Here is a 15,923-nt window from a genome sequence, read left to right on the forward strand (position 1 = left end):
GCAGGGTGGATGCGTGTTCCAGTGTGGTCTTCTCCAGGGGCATCTCTGCTCCAGTGCCTGGAGTACCTTCTCTCCCTCCATCTCCCACCTTGTTGTTCACAAGGCTGTTTCTCACACTTTTTCCCCTCTACATTCCTCACTGCCATCCAACATTTTGCCCTTTCTTAAATGCACTTTCCCCAAGGTGCCACCATCTCGGCTGAGGGGCTCGGTGGTGCCCTGCAGTGGGTCCACTGGAGCCAGCCGTGCCTGGCACAGGGCACCCGTGGCCTCTCCTCACAGAGGACGCCCCTGCAGTCCCCGCTGCCAGCACCTGGCCACTTGCACCCAGTACAACTGTACTTGCTGAAGGGAAACAGGAACATCTGAGAAGGACTTCACGGAGAAAAGATTCACTTACTGAACTGCACCAAATATGACGGATTTACACAGGTATTCATGAGCACCAAACCTGGATTCCAGCTTTAGAGAACCAAGGAAGGCAGACAGGTCGCCATTTTGCAAAGCGAGACAGATTATTATTTTTGTTTATAGACGCTGTCAGCAAACTGGGCCTGCAGTCACCCGGACCAGACTCTGCAAAGCCACCCTTCAGTCACTAATGGCGCAGGCCAGGGAAGTGGAGAGGAAAAACAGAATTTTATTTCTTTTGACTTCAGCCAGATTCAATGAAGCCTCAAAAACACCAGTGTTGCATCTATGTGTAATCAAGAGCCAAGTAGTGAAGGCTTGACTCATCTGTGTTACCTATGTCCAACACTGGTTCTGCCTCATGGCATTTTACATGGGCTTACATTTCATGCCTGCACATCCACATAAAAACACTTAAAGGATAATCATCAAAGGGTAAGAGCACTGGAGCAATGCATGATGAGTGCAATATAGTAAAATGGACAATGATAGTTTTGATAAAGTCTGATTATAAAACCTCTCAAAGTGCTTTAGTGGTTAGTTGTGAAGTGCTGTGCTACAACTCCAAACACGCAGGAGCTGCACTGAAGTGATCAGCCACATATAGGACACCTCTTGGGGACTTCAGAAGGCCTTCTACCACATCACCTGAGAATGCAGTCACCAGAATTATTTTAAGTACTATGTCTCTAGGAAAAAGCCTTCAGAGTTAATTCCCCCACACTTTTACTTCTATTATTTGGATCTTTAAAAAAATGTGTTTGATTATGCTTATAAAAATCTTGCAGGAAGAGAAGAGTCATAATTGTCCTAACACTAAAGGAAATGAATACAGCTATGCATTTTTACGTACAACTTCTGTCAATATATGCTCCGTAATATCAAAAACAAATTCAAGAAGCTTCTTCCGAAGGTCTCTGGGACATAAGTATCATTAACCCACTGAAGACCAAGTATCTCCTACATGAATCCACTAAAACTGTGTGGTTTCAGTGGAGTCCTTAAACCTTGGGACCTAGTTTTATATGTAGAGTAAACAAATACCTATTGTTATGGGAATGTCTTTTACCCACATTTAAGCGGCTTAACTGGCTTTATCTGGATGCTATCTGAACAAGCACAGACATTGCACAGTTACCAATAGCAAACTGCAGGAGGCATCTGTTAGCAGTACCATCAGAGACGAAAACAGGCCAAGCCATTCTACTTGTCCACACCCCGTAAAGTACAGGGAAGCCTATGTATTTTTCCATGTTTATTTATGTACGTATAACATCTTTAAGGATTAAAATCATGTGCAATGGTATTGCTTTGTCTCCTAGGAGACAGGCAAATCTGTTCAGAGGCAACTATACCTAAACATAGGGAAGAAGCTGCCAAGGAGTAACTGCATGTAGGAAGAAAGTTCCTATTCAAAAAAATCAAGGCAGACAGAAATCACAGCCTTAGACAGGCAAGAAATCTAGGAGGTGGATTACCAAACTCAAATCTAAACAGAAAGGATTAACACACCAACCACCTGTTAATTCTCTCATGAAAGCACATTACCTCAACAACAATCAATGAGGACAGAAGGATTAATGACTAATGAAAAACACCACACCCAGACAGAAATTTCAACTGAAATGATTTTATGTTTACAGTATAACCAAAGCTGCAACTGCAGCTCTTGCAGACACACTCAACTTCAGCTTATCCAAAAAAAAAAACATTCATGAATCAACAGCTGCATGAAGCTCAACACATACTATAAAAACCTGGCCGGGCACCAACCAAGAACTTCAGGAGACTAAACTGTGCTGATCCAGGGGCAACACCATCAGCGCCCAAGCCAGCAAGGCTCCTACCACCCTTCTGACAAGCCCTGAAGCACACCCAGCTCCTGTGCCACTGGCAGCGTGCCAGGTCATTGCCCCTTGGGATCAGACTAGAGCTGGTCTGAAGTCAGTTCCCCCAAAACACATACAATGTGAACACTGTCCTCAACACCAGCCATTTCACCCTGCAAAACCATTCCCCTTTCATTGTGCTACTTGCTTATGTAGGCAAGGCTCTTTCTGCTGCCTCATTTATTTTGTAGGAATGAGATTTCTGTGAAAAGTATTTCTTCATATCAGGCTCATCATCAGGCAACTGTAGGATGCTTTTCCCAGAAGCTGCACACAAGAAGTTTTAGTGTCAAAATAACTTATCTGCAACACAATCTATTAAATCTCCTATATGGGAAGAATTAAAGGAAAGGCATTAATGTGATTACAGGTAGATCACTAGCATTAAAGTAATTTGTTTATAAGAATAACACGGGTTTTTGTTTGTTTTAAAGAAATTCAAAAAGCATGCAAGATTTCAGTAACTGCAGCTAGCTACAGGCGAGACACTAGCACACACTTAGTTCGAAAAATGTTCCCAACTTGTCCTGGATTAGAGCCCAGGTCCTCAGGGATGTTTAGTTTGCTAATTCCAATTCTGTCTTTGTTTCCCAGTGACAGATCTACGACTTAATATATCTACATTTGTCATCTGTAGTTTCTGCAATTTACTTTTTTCTTAATTTAATTATGATGCCAAAAAACACTACTTATGAGCGTCGTATTGAGAAAGCAGACCTGGAACGAAAGCGTTTTAGCTCCTACAGCTATAAAACTTGTCTCTACCTGCTTTTAAGTCACCAGGGCGCATATTGCTGTGAGGCTATTCCTCTGTTGCGCACAAGGTACAACGCCACAGTTCTTGGCACAGCTGCTCTCTTAGGTAGCATGCAGGTGAGGTAATGCAGGGCTGTAACAGCAGGGTTTGCATCTCCCAGCTGCCTGAGTGGTTACCAACATACCAAAGTTCAGCTGTACTTCTTTTCCTCACCCTCAAACAAGCTTACACCTAAAATGCCTGATGGTGTGGCTTTAAGATTTTACATATTTTTAACACAGTTCTTCCTTCATTTTCTGTCTAATGGCCCTAACAGTAACATACTTAGAAGCATAAAGGTTATTGAACACTACGGAGAAGGTTTTCCCCTAATGCACATCATTAAACATCAACCGAACCTCTCTCCTCCTCCTCCTTTCACACCCTAACCCTACCTGTAACTCTCCCACTTTAACGATAGGACGACTGCTGTCTCAATGTAACCCCTAAAGTTTCAGTTGCTTCAATTTTCAGCCACTCCAATTTTCAGCCACTAGTTATTACCTCTAATGAGAATTTAAAACTAAGCATGCTGAGTTTGGATGGAAGCAAACCAGGGAGACCACAAAAACAGGTGCCAGGAAGGAAGGTAATACTCAGCATAGAGCGACAGCATTGTAAACCACTACTGATATTAACTCATGTCTTCTTTCTGAGAAGACCAGATGCCATGCAACTACCTACCTTCACGTGTACTCAGTGTGAGCATATATACACTCTCTCAGCAGAATTCAGTGCAACCCTGAGTCCACACTATAATTCCAATACACAGCCTGTGGTTCACCAAACTCAAGAACTCAATGAAACTCAAGAAAGTCAATGATTGTCACTGCTCTGCAATGACCAATAAGTGATATGCTCAAGTTTACCTCCTTTCTGTTTCAGTTAATCAGTCTGTAATTTAGACCCACATTTTCTAGAAGTACTTATAGCCAATTCAATATGCAGTACCCTCTGCTCGCTGCAGAGCTGCTCCAAGGAAATCAATGGCATCTTTAACTTTGGAGCATGTCCTCCAGTGGTGTAATGTGTTAACAATACCAGTATTTGAACAAACGGGAAGGGGAAGGAACCACTGATAACAGGTTAAAACACATCCAGAAGGTTTACATTAGCCTGTCTACTTATCAAAACCATAAAGACCCAATTGAGCTAAATGTTTTCCCTGTGACTTTTTGTAAACAATCTATCCTGTTAGCTAGCTCAGAACAAAATGTATCCGGCATATTTTGCCCTGCCCTTCCCTGTCATGTACTATGCACAAAACCTGAAACACAGTGTGAAAGACATCACAGACATTTTTGTTATATGGCCTGAATAACAACTTTACAATGAAAGCATCCACTGAGCCATAGCTACAGCATATTACATTCTAGTAAAAGTTTCCTGAGGTAACAATGAAAATCAAATTAGCAGTTTAGTGCAGTAGTTCATCTGCTCCATTCACCCAGCTCTCTTCCTGAGGATTGCAAGGCTATTAAAAACAATGGGATCATTAATAGTCCAGGTACAATTAATTAATTATACAGTCCCACTAGCATGGCAGCATGGCCTCACAAAGGAAGTTTGTCACTCAGTGTAAAGCACTACCCTCTAGGAATTAAAAACAAATTAATAAAAATAAAAAGGATATATTGAAATATACAACACTGTTACAACAAAACATCGCAAAATACGTCTAATACACAAGGAATTCATCTTTCTTGGCTACACAGGTTGCCATCCCATAATCAGTTATTTTCATCTACATTTAATCATTTTGGAAGAGGTTTCTGTAGCTTGCACATGGCTTCTTTCTTTTTTTTTGCTTCTCCTGAAAGTCACTTCCAGAGCTGTTTGATCAGGAAGTAAAAAAATTCTCTTTTTCTAGTTCAACACTGTAGGTGATATTGGTTAAGAAAGAAAAAAGTATTGCATTCATCAGTGAATGAACACTTGAGTTTTAACCCTTGACATACTTGTAATTTACCTCTGAATGATGCAAATTCATCAGCTTAATTACATTTGTACAGGAGAGCAAAGTATTCATCCCACTGCTCCCTGGCTGGAGCAGGACAGTCTTTCAGCTGGGAAGTTTGATGAGAGCATCCCTTTCAGCTAGGAAAGGATAAGTAAAACTTTACTTGGCTCAGTAAACCGAAAGCTAAGACAGGTTCCTGGCTTGATTTCAAAGCGCAGTTTGTTTGCCACCACTCCCCCATGTTTTTCACCTTTTCATCTAGCTTGCCGTCAAGTACCTGCATCTTTTTTCCCTCCCCTCTATCACTGCACAAAGAGCTAACAGCATTTCATGATTTTAAGCACAAGTCTCTCATAAGTCATACATCTTAAAACCCAACACCACCCAATTATTAAAACCTTGTTTCAAAAAGAATTTAAAACTCCATAGCTGTAAGAGAAGAGCTGAAAAAAACACAAATCCGAAGGCTGAAGCAATAAATGATAAAAATTTGGGGGAGTTGGACCGCAGAGTATTTGAAGCCCACAGCACTGTTTTCAAGGGGGCTTAGCAATAGCAAGCATAGTACTGCTTGTGATAGCATAACACTGAGAATACAAGCTAGAACGCCACTGTGCTTGGTCCTGTACAAAAAAAAAAAAAAAAAAACAAACAAACAAAAAAAAACCAACACCACAGAAACAAAACAAAAAACCCAAAGAATATTTGTTCTTCATCCTTTCGTCTTTCACTTATCAAGCTATTAAAAAGACCCGTGTTTCTCTCAAGTCAAAGCCTGACCAGGTCATTTCCCAAGCCAGCAGCAGAACAGGCAGAGCCTGCCTCACTGAAGATCTTAGTAACAGACATCTGCTTTGCTGTATTGGGCATAAGACAAAAACTTCACCTTGGTGTCAGAGAAATTCTGCCTAAGGAAGCTTTAACAGAAAACTTCAAGGACTTTGTTCACACTATTAATCTTCTTAGATTCATCACGTCGCTTTTCATAAGTCCCCAAATTCTGCATTTCAGATTTTTGCCTCTAAAATAAGGGTAACTATCTTCTTATGCCTTGTGCAGAAGTGCATTGCTGGTTAATGTTTGCCAGCTCTAGATAACCCAAACGACAAGATCAGAAACCAAGTAACCAATATGTATTAGTGCTTCAGCATGGCAATCTTTAAGATCACAGTTGTGCTTTGGGGGTAGGTAGAGAGAATGCATAATATGCAACAAAACCAAGAGGGAAGTTACCCTATTACATGGTTTGTCACAGTAAAAGGCTATCTAGCTGCTATCTTGCTAGCTCGAGGATCTTCTCATTTGCACTGCACTTGACAATGCTCGTATTTTATACCTCAAGACTTAGGACTTTTTTATGCCTTCGTGTAAACTCAACTTCATGTAAGCTGTTATGGCCAGCAGAGCAGTCCCATCATATGGAGCTTCTGCATAGTACAAAAGTACTGACACTCAGTTCAAAGCAGCTTACATCTAGCCAAAATGCTGTCAAGGGCAGTGGACTACACTGCACTTAGGGTGTCCTCCTTCTGCAGAGATGCAGCTTTTCAGAAAAGATGTTTGTCTACGTTTTATTTCACAGTTGAATATACAGATACTAAGGGATCCTGAAGATTAGCCTCAGGACTACGTTCTCCTGCCTGTAAAATTTAAAGGGTGCAAAAGGCCCACTCAGCCATTTTTGCAAATGCGTTCAAATTTTGGTTTGAAGACTGTAATTATCAGGTCCTCACCCACCTCCTTCCAGGAGGATTTTAAGTATCTAAATAGTTCTGGCACATGAAAACAGATATGCAACTCAACGTATGTATGTGCTTCTTCAGCTCTCACTTATTCTAAGTGAGAAGGGAGATGCTCTAGTTATAGACTTATTTATACCCACCAAATGTCTTGAAAAGAAGCTCCAAGGAGCTGCAAACATTACTGTTGTACAGATAATCTAAAACCTCAGGCAACAGCACACAGCTGTATTAGATAAAGCACTCAACCATGTGTCTTTCCTCATCCCAGTGTATTTCTGAGATAACAAGGGTGCATAGCAGCATGCAACTTAAAGGCCTATCCCGCATGCAGAAAGTTTAAAGTAGGAGGCAAACATACATTTTTTCATACTAAAAGCAAATTAAGAAAGTGTTTTACATGACTGTTGAGACAGCCCTACAGATTTAAAGTGTAAAGTATTGATAGGTAACTTATCACAAACATATCTAAAAAACAAAAGCAATGGGGTTTCTCTGGCTTACGTGACACTAGAACATTTTTGTGGCTGCTCTAGGCTAGATGAGTGTTTATTTAATCCCACTGCGATCATTTTAACACCGAGAAGTACACATTTTATGACTGCATTACTATTCCTTAGTATGATCTAAGGATCACACCCTAGCAATTGGGCCATTCATCTTTAGGTAGCTGTAACATTCAGGGTGTGCTACAACAGGGAATGATGCATCACTGTCAGAGACAACAAAGTCTGAAACAATTAAAAGAAAAATTTGTCTACGGTGTCGCTCACACGGTCTAAGCATGTCCCATGGTTAGTACTTCAGCAGGACAAGCAGGAGGGGAAAGACAAAGGTAACAAAAACATTACTACTAGTTAGGTCACAGTGACATTTTGACTGAACTACCACCATCTCCATTACGCATGGATGCACATGTAAACATTGCCATCGCTTCACACACTCTTTGCCTACTTTATCCCAAAGCATTTTGATTTCCACCCCTCCCCCAAATTACACTACAGTTTTGTTGGGGTGAAGATCTGGCAGACAATCTGTAATGCTGGAAGTACTGCAGCTCTCAAGCGGACATATGCTTAAGGACAAACGTGTGAAAGAGCAGCTTTTAAAGCAATGCTTTCTTTACCACCCTCTTCACCTTGCTATGAGTACTTTCATGACAGAATCTTAGCTTCCCAGTAATTAAGTCCCACCACACAGTCCTTCTGAAGCCGCAATGGATTGCAATATAAACAGCAAGAAGGCAGATTCAGGTGAAAAGGTAGAAGCAACAGAAAAAGCTTTTGTACTTCTCACTCTGTGCAGTGAAGTATCTTTTTTAATACATATCAACTAAAGAGTAGGAGAAAATGTAGAATAATCGACTTCAAAGGTCAGTGGACATTTTTCATGAGAAATCCTGTCTTTTCACATTGCTCATCATTTTTTCAACACAGGATCAACTCTTATCAACTCTGATAGCCACTTCAGTGCCAAACATTTAATTTACAGAGCAAGAACTTCAATTATTTGAGAACAAAATACCATATTTTCCCCCTTTTTTTTTCATTGGTGGTTTGAGGTTTTTTTAAAGCATCCAAAATACTGAAGAAGACTCACTATGGTAATTCAGAAGACACTGGCAGGTTCAGAAGCTTTTGGATCCATTTCAGACCAAGACAGCTGTGCTATATGACAAAGTATTACTCTCTCTGAAAGACTGTTGATCCTCCCTGGCTTGCTACTCTGCTCTGGTAAGCAATGCGTATTCCCAGTCGCTGTGACAAGGTCTGTAGAAAGATAAGCTCTTTCAGTAGGTCAGCTGACAGAGATGGAAGAGACAGACAACTCCAAGACACACAATTTAACCTTCAGATCCTTGAGATTACTGATGTCGGCAAGGAATCCGTAGCTTGCCTTCATCCTCTTTCTAAGGGACAAGATTAACCCAAGTGAGCTCTCACCTGTCCTGTAAAACACTGACAAGATTTGGAAGCCATCATCAAAAAAAGCATAACCCATGCTGGACTGGAAGACTGTAAAACATTTTGAATGAGAGAAACTAATGCAGCCAATGACATTTGGCACCATTTGCCTCAATAAACCTCATAAAACTTGTTTCCTGTTCACAGTCACTTTTTTGCCGAAAGGAAGACTAGTGTAGAGAAACGCAACGGAAAGGAAAACGGGAAAATCCTGGGATTTTTTGCATTTATTCCTTTCCCCATAATCCCAGCCTGGTATTGACTACTCACAGACTGTAGAAGCAGCCAGATTACAAGAGAAAACATGTTGTTGCCCAGCCTCGACTCCTCCCTTGACAGTGTGGAAAACACTCCAACAGGAAGAGTTCTAAAGAAAAGGCAGAATAATCCTTAAAAAACTAAACAACCATGCCGTGTTAGGAAAGCGGTGAGCTGTCCTCTATGTAGTGTTTGCCTTGAGTCCCCTTCACCATGCAATCCCATCTTGCCTGCTTCTGTCAGCAGTTAGCCACTAGCCTCACGTGAGCACAGGCAAATAATCTGCTTGAATTCATTTGAGTTTCAGGTGCTTGCTATCCACAGCACTCCAACACAATGATATTCCAAAAGCAAAGTACCTCCCACATGAAGTTAAAGCCACGTTTAATTCTCACATGCCTAAGATCTCAGAGTAAGACATCGGAAACAGTTTAGTAACTGATGGATGTAATCTTGTAAACTATCATTTGTTCTTGCTTACATGAAGGGAGAGACTGCTTTTCTTTGGTTATTTTGTAATTTTTTTTTAAGGTGAAGTTTATAGAACAGTAGGATGAAGTAATGATAGTAGGAAAAAAAAAGAAAAAAAAGAAAAGGAGTGAGGTACCTTCTCTTCCCACCTTGGCGCTCCCTTCCCCGTTCGCCTCCTGGAATTAACTCTTTCAGATGTGATACTCAGAAGACCAGTTATCAAGCCTTCAGTTCTACTATTTAATTTCTGGACATAAAAGAAGCAGCCCTACTTTAAGTGACAGCATTAAGTTTCCTTCACTGAGCAGGAGAGATGAACCGTTCTTTAAGGTAGAGTAGAAATGTTCACATCGTTCTTTACAAAAAGACATAAAACTCATAACGGACCACAAAGTGTAAAAGAGCAGTCTGAGCTATGTAAACAATAACGCTACTTGAGAGACCTCTGAAATAATCTTTCTGTTCTGGTCAGCTCTGGCAAAGCCTAAATCTGAGTATGGCATCCTGTTTTTTGATGTCATGCTTCAAGACAGATGTGACCAGCTGGAAGGAGTCCACAAGACAGCAATGAGAATGATCAGATGTCTGGAAACACGTTCTATAAGGGAAGATTAAAGGCACTGGGGTTGTTTAGTCTAAAGAAGAGGTCTAGGAGGAGACAAGATCAGAGTTGTCAAGTATGTCGTATACAATGCCACAGGAGAATAAATAGTTCTACTGAACACCACATGAACTGTAAGGCATATGGGAAAATGTGCACATTTTCTAATTACCCATTTATAGATTTAGTTTGAAAAATATTTTTTATGTCATGGCTTTGAAGAATTTACTGACAGCTAAAGTAGCAGCAAGAGAGGTATCAGGACAATCTGTTTCACTGCTGTCTAAAGGACACTGAATAGCTGTGACAACAGGTTCAATTCTGCGATGTTGGCAACAGGAACACGGACAGGGCAAGAGGAGAAATGAAACCTGGAAGAGCAGGATCAAGCACTGGGGATTCATAACACCGAAAGACCTCAGAAACAGAACATTACAGAGAACATCAAAATTTTCATTATTTGACAGCAATCAGATGGGATGTCAATGTGAAAATGGTAATCTTCAAGTACTTCTCTCAATGTTATGTTTTTGGGAGGTAGCACATAAAGAAAGTCTGAAATCATCTGTACATTCATCTGGGACCTTAGTTTTGCCCTTTTCCACTACCCTGAAAGGTTTTGGTGTGCAAGTAACACAGATGCTCTCTCAGTTTTAAATTAACACGCATTCATTTGTTTCTGCATTCTAATGGATTGTGGTGTCCTTGCACCAAAAAAATGATGATTATACAGGTGGATTTGTCAGGTGGCTTCTGCAGGTAGGCAGGAATTCAGCTGCAAGCACTGACTACACCAAAATGGAAGGATTTCAAGCACAAAAAACCAGACAAAAAAGATTGGTTTCAGGTAACGAAGGAATCTAGCAGAGAGGAATAAAGGGGTGGGCAGTGGGGGAAGAAGGCTGCATGTTCTGAGCAACCTTTCCCACTACATTAAAATGAGTTTATGCTGGTATCTTCTAGCATTACTAACTGCAGGTGAGGTATCAGATTGCCCATGCAGGATTTCCAAATTCCAATGAATGCAATGTTGACTTCATTTTGGGCTTACCTTCCCTATACTTTCAACTCAAAAGGTGCCTGTAATTCATCTCCAAAGCACACACAGAAATAACCACCCTTACCCAGAAGTTAACTCATCTGCCAGCGGCTACGAGTTCAGCTAACTGAACAGATAGCCTTTGTGTGTTTCTGCACAGCGTTTTGCAGGCTTACCAACAAGCATCAAACCAACTAGACACCACATAGTTGTGGTAAGCACAGCCCCCAGCCCACATGTACAAGACCTGCCGAGAAGCAGGATATATTAATTACCTACCAGTGAGCACCATGCTAACAGCAGCTACAGAGCTCCTACTCAGTTCAGTGAATAAAGCAAGTTCACATCTCCAGAAAAAAAAAAAAAATGTGGATATATCCACATTCATTCTATTACTATCATAAATGCACTTCACTGTAAATACATTCCACCTTTTGTGGGCTCATGCAGTTGAAACAGACCAGGAACCTGGTCCAAGTTTGAGTATTTAAAGAAAAAAAAAAAGGGGGGGGGTAGAGAAAGTTATATTTAGATCCAATTCACCATGCTGTCCTACAGTTGTATGAATTCAACAGAAGAGGCATCAGGGGATGAAGGGGGAAACAGGAGCTACATAAACAAGCCAGTACTGTGGAGAGAAACATTCCTGGCAACCACAGATTAACTAGCTGCAAGTAACTTCAGCCAGCCCTTCGCAGATACTCCTTTAAAAATGCCAAAAAAACCTTTGCACGTCCAGCCGCCTAAAGGCACAGAATAAAGAAACGCCGCCTAAGAGCAAATTAAAAAGTTGACCACAACAAAAGGCAAGTCATCACTCAACTAAGGCATACGAGGGATGATGTACGGAGGAGAAGTAAAGCAGCAGCCAGACAAAACGATGCGCTTGGTTCGGGGGTCAGGGCAAGAAATAGCTCTGAGTGCGAACCGCGCAACAAGACAAAAAAAAAAAAAATCAGTCTGAGACACAAAAGGGTCACTTTACTGTAACATAGTGGGGGGGTTGTTTTGTTTTTAAGAGTGCCGTTAGAAGGTACTGCAGCCAGACCGGGAGGGAAGGGAAGGGAACAACGCGCGTATCCGCGTATCACGCTGCAGATCTATCACCCACAGAGCTCCTCCATAATCCACAGCCTGTCATTAGCTCTCCCAAGAGGATTAGTGTAGTTCAGGGGCTTGCCCATCACTTCCGTCGGACACTGAAGAGTTTGCTTCAGAGCAACGCTATCCAAAGGTGGCACGCTAGAAAAAACAAGGTTTCTTACAGCAAAAAATACCCCCTCCACAAAAAAAACCCCAGCCCTCGATATCGGCAGCCAGACGGGGCGAGAGCCGGGGGAGCAGGAACAAGAACGCCCCGGGTTTAGCAGGGGAGACGACGCGCAGGGGCTGCACCCAGGTGGGCACCGAACCGCTCCCGCCGCGGGGGCACCGCCGCCTCCCGCTCCGGGCGGGGGCACCTCCGCCTCCCGCTCCGGGCGGGGACTCCCGGCGCGCCCCGCCGCCCGCGGGCGGGAGAAGCCAGCGCCGCCGCCCCGGCCCCGCGCACCTCCTCATCCCGCTCCTCCAGCGAGGCGTCGTCCTCCGCCCGGCCGCCGGGGCTCGCCCGCTCCTCGCCGGGGCTCGCCCGCTCCTCGCCCGGCCGCTGCCGCAGCCGCCCCGCCGCCGCAGCCGCAGCCGCCCCGCCGGGGGCCGCCGCCGCCGCCGCCCCGTCGCCGCCGGGCTCCCCCTCCTCGGAGAGAGTTTCCGAGCCGGAGGAGGAGCCGGAGCAAGAGGAGCCGACGTGGCCGGCGCCCCGCGGCCGCTCCGCAGCCGCCGAAACTTTCTCAGCCATGGCCGGGGGCCCAGAGCCTCGCCGCCCGCATGCCCCGCCGCCGGCAGCCGCCGTCCCCCCGCCCCGCAGAGCGCAGCGTCGCGGCGGCGGCGGCAGCGGCGCTCCCCGGGCCGGGCCGGCCACGGCGCTCCCGGCCGGCGGGCGGGGCCTGCGGGCGGGGCCGGGCCGGGCCGGGCCGGGCGGAGCCAATGGCGCGGGGGGGCGGGCCCGGCGCGGCGCGGCGGCGGGGAGCGGGGCGGGAGGGCGGCAGGTAACGGGGCGGGGAGGGGCCGCCGCGGGGGCCCGGCGCCTCCCATGGCGGAGCCCCCGGCAGCCCGGTCCCGCCGCCTGCCCCGGTCGAGGGAGGCGGCCGGCGGCAGCCCGCGGTGGGGAGAGGGCAGCGGGGTCTGCCAGAGCCCGGGGCGGCGGGGTCGCCCCGCTGGGCGGTGCGCAAGGTGCGCCTCCGCGGGCGGGGGACAGCGAGCCCCGCCGGGCTCCGCTCCGGGCCGTGCCGGGGGGTGAGCAGCGGCAGGTATTTCACACAACAGGGTTTTCTGCGCCCCTCTCTTCCTTTAAAAAGCAGGTATCGGCAGTGTATCGCAGCGGCTTTGCCAGCTTCGCGTCGTTTGCAGAAGGCTGCAGACGCCTAGTTACGATCTCGCAGCGAACGAAGTCCCTTTGGGGGTTTGACTTTGAAACGGGCATTGACATTGGGATTTGGGGCCAGCCTTCCAGAGGCATTGAAACCAAAGCAGATCATAGGAGTCAGGCACCTGAAAGCTTTTGCAAACCCTCCTAGACAACTCCTTCATCTTTAAGGGCCTAATGGCTTTTAAACCTAATTGCCCTGACAATTTTTAAAATATTCTTTTAAAATATTTTCTTGAAAATATATTTTTGTTTGGCCTGAGGTGTCTATAATGATAACACAGGTTCTAATCTAATGTACTAGTGTTACATGTAAATATATACCTACATACACCAGAGCCTTGTTTGCTTATGCCCGTACAGCCCAGGGTCCCCTGGGCTAATCCAATTGTGGAATCAAAACAGATTAAGTGCTTTGGTAATGAATGAAGTCCCACAGCATCACTACAGAGTAGATATCATCTCCGTTTCATAGAAAAAGAAATGTGAGCACAGACCAGTTATTGATGTGCTCTAATTAACACACTACGTAGATAATGAAAGTAGGAACCAGAATGCAAGTCTCCCCTTTTTCAGATTTGTAATTTGACCAGTTTATCCAGGATTCCCAGATGGCAAATGGAAAAAAAAAATTAAATGTTATAATGGCTATATGGATGATCAGATTAATAGTGGAAGGAAAAATAACCATACAAAATTATCCAAATCTCAGTCCTTCTCTGCTTTGAATGAGCTATTAAAGCTGGATATTAGGTTGTAACAATGCTGATAGTTCTCTGTGGTTTCTTGTCAGTACTTAGATCAGGCCCTTAAAATGCCTAGAAGTTAATTTATTGGGGAAGAGGATTATAATAGTCACTAGGGACAGAATTTGACCCAGAAATTTGCCTATACCAACATTTAATAATAAGGAAACATGAGATATATGCAGAAACACAAAAACTAATTTTGGCTAAATGTATTATACACATATACTACTCCAAACCTAACTATAATAATTTTAACTAATCAGAGAAAAGAGTTCCTCATCAGTACTCCAGGTTCTGCACATGAGCTCTTTTATCTCCAAAACCTGAACATACTGATAATTCCTGAGCCCTTGGATTTTAAAGACAGACCTCCTCCATTCAGATTTTGCCTCTGGTTTAGTGTCATTCTCATAGCAGAACAACTGGCTTAATTTGCTACCTGGGAATTCGCAATGTGTAAGAAAATTGCCAGGCGGTGAAAAGCAACATTGCAGATCTTTGTCACTTCCTTTTCTTCCTCTTACTGCCTGAGATGAGACTGGGAAAAATAGAGCTTAGCCAAAGCACTTCTACACTTCAGTTATTATCAGCTGCCAGAACAGCCCCTGTAATCTGAGGGCAGCAAGGCATATATTAGAATAGTTGCTGAACTGCTCTAATTTATGCCATAAATTGAAATCTGAGAAGGCACTCAAGATTTATTATATCACCCCAGAGTTACAGAAGACAAGTGACAGTATTGTTCTGCTCTGGCCTATAGACTGTGCCAGATCACGTGCTCTGCTAACATTATCTTACACAAACAGAAGAGGGGTGCTATGCTGCCTATAGTTGCTAAAAGGGAGCTAAAGGTAAAAGCAGCAAAGAGAGAAATTTACATCGGTTTTCCACCCGGAGAAAAGCGCTGTTGCTTGCCCTTCACTGTCACAAATCAGTGATGTACTTTGTGGCAAAACACTGAATACCTGGCATGACTTGAGAAGCCCATTTTGAAGACATTTTTTAAAAAGATGTCCATATTTAATAAGCTTTGAGCACCTCTTGCCAGGCATTGGATTCATTTGGTGGAGACTAAGGAGAGAACTGTGTCACCTCAGTGAGAGCAGGAGCCAGGCTCAGCTTTGGGAACATTCACCCATTCCCAGGCTTTTTTCTACCTGTACGTTTACAAGCAGCTGTCCCCTGGTCTGCTCAACTTTCCCTTTCTGTCCTCCCCCAGTACACCCAGCAGTCACCCACTCTGCGATGCACAGCCGCAGCAGGCTGCTCCTACCCCACTGCTGCTCTTTCCCTCTCCTGCCTCTGCACCTCAGGCAAGGTAATGTACCATTCCTCCCCTTCCTTCCAGCAGGATCATACCTCCTCTCCACAAGCTGTGGTCAGCACTGCACAAACTGAAAGTAAAACACAATCTTCGCATAATTTATGATTAAGGCAAAAAGTCCTGTGGTTTGGTACAGCTGTTCACTATGTGCACCACTTAGTGAAGACAAAATACAAAAAAAGAAATATAATGCATCTCAAAACTTTGTAATTATATACCTAGTTGTTACTGCTTGGGAAATGCTTACAGTCTCTGTGGTCT

At 44.0% G+C, this 15,923-nt stretch overlaps 1 protein-coding gene across 2 annotated transcripts in view; it reads right to left on the bottom strand.

The window, feature by feature from the left end:
• The window catches only part of MAST4 (microtubule associated serine/threonine kinase family member 4), a 307,392-nt gene extending 294,430 nt beyond the window's left edge, over window positions 1-12,962 (bottom strand). For both annotated transcript variants that reach the window (XM_087741356.1, XM_087741355.1), the window contains exon 1: window positions 12,678-12,962. In XM_087741356.1, the coding sequence (XP_087597482.1) occupies window positions 12,678-12,962 (285 nt within the window). The remainder of the gene's footprint in view (window positions 1-12,677) is intronic.
• Window positions 12,963-15,923: the final 2,961 nt, after the last annotated feature.

The sequence above is a fragment of the Nipponia nippon genome, unplaced genomic scaffold, assembly GCF_047370975.1.
Source record: "Nipponia nippon isolate SJK-2023a ecotype South Korea unplaced genomic scaffold, ASM4737097v1 scaffold_8, whole genome shotgun sequence".
Lineage (NCBI taxonomy): Eukaryota > Metazoa > Chordata > Aves > Pelecaniformes > Threskiornithidae > Nipponia > Nipponia nippon.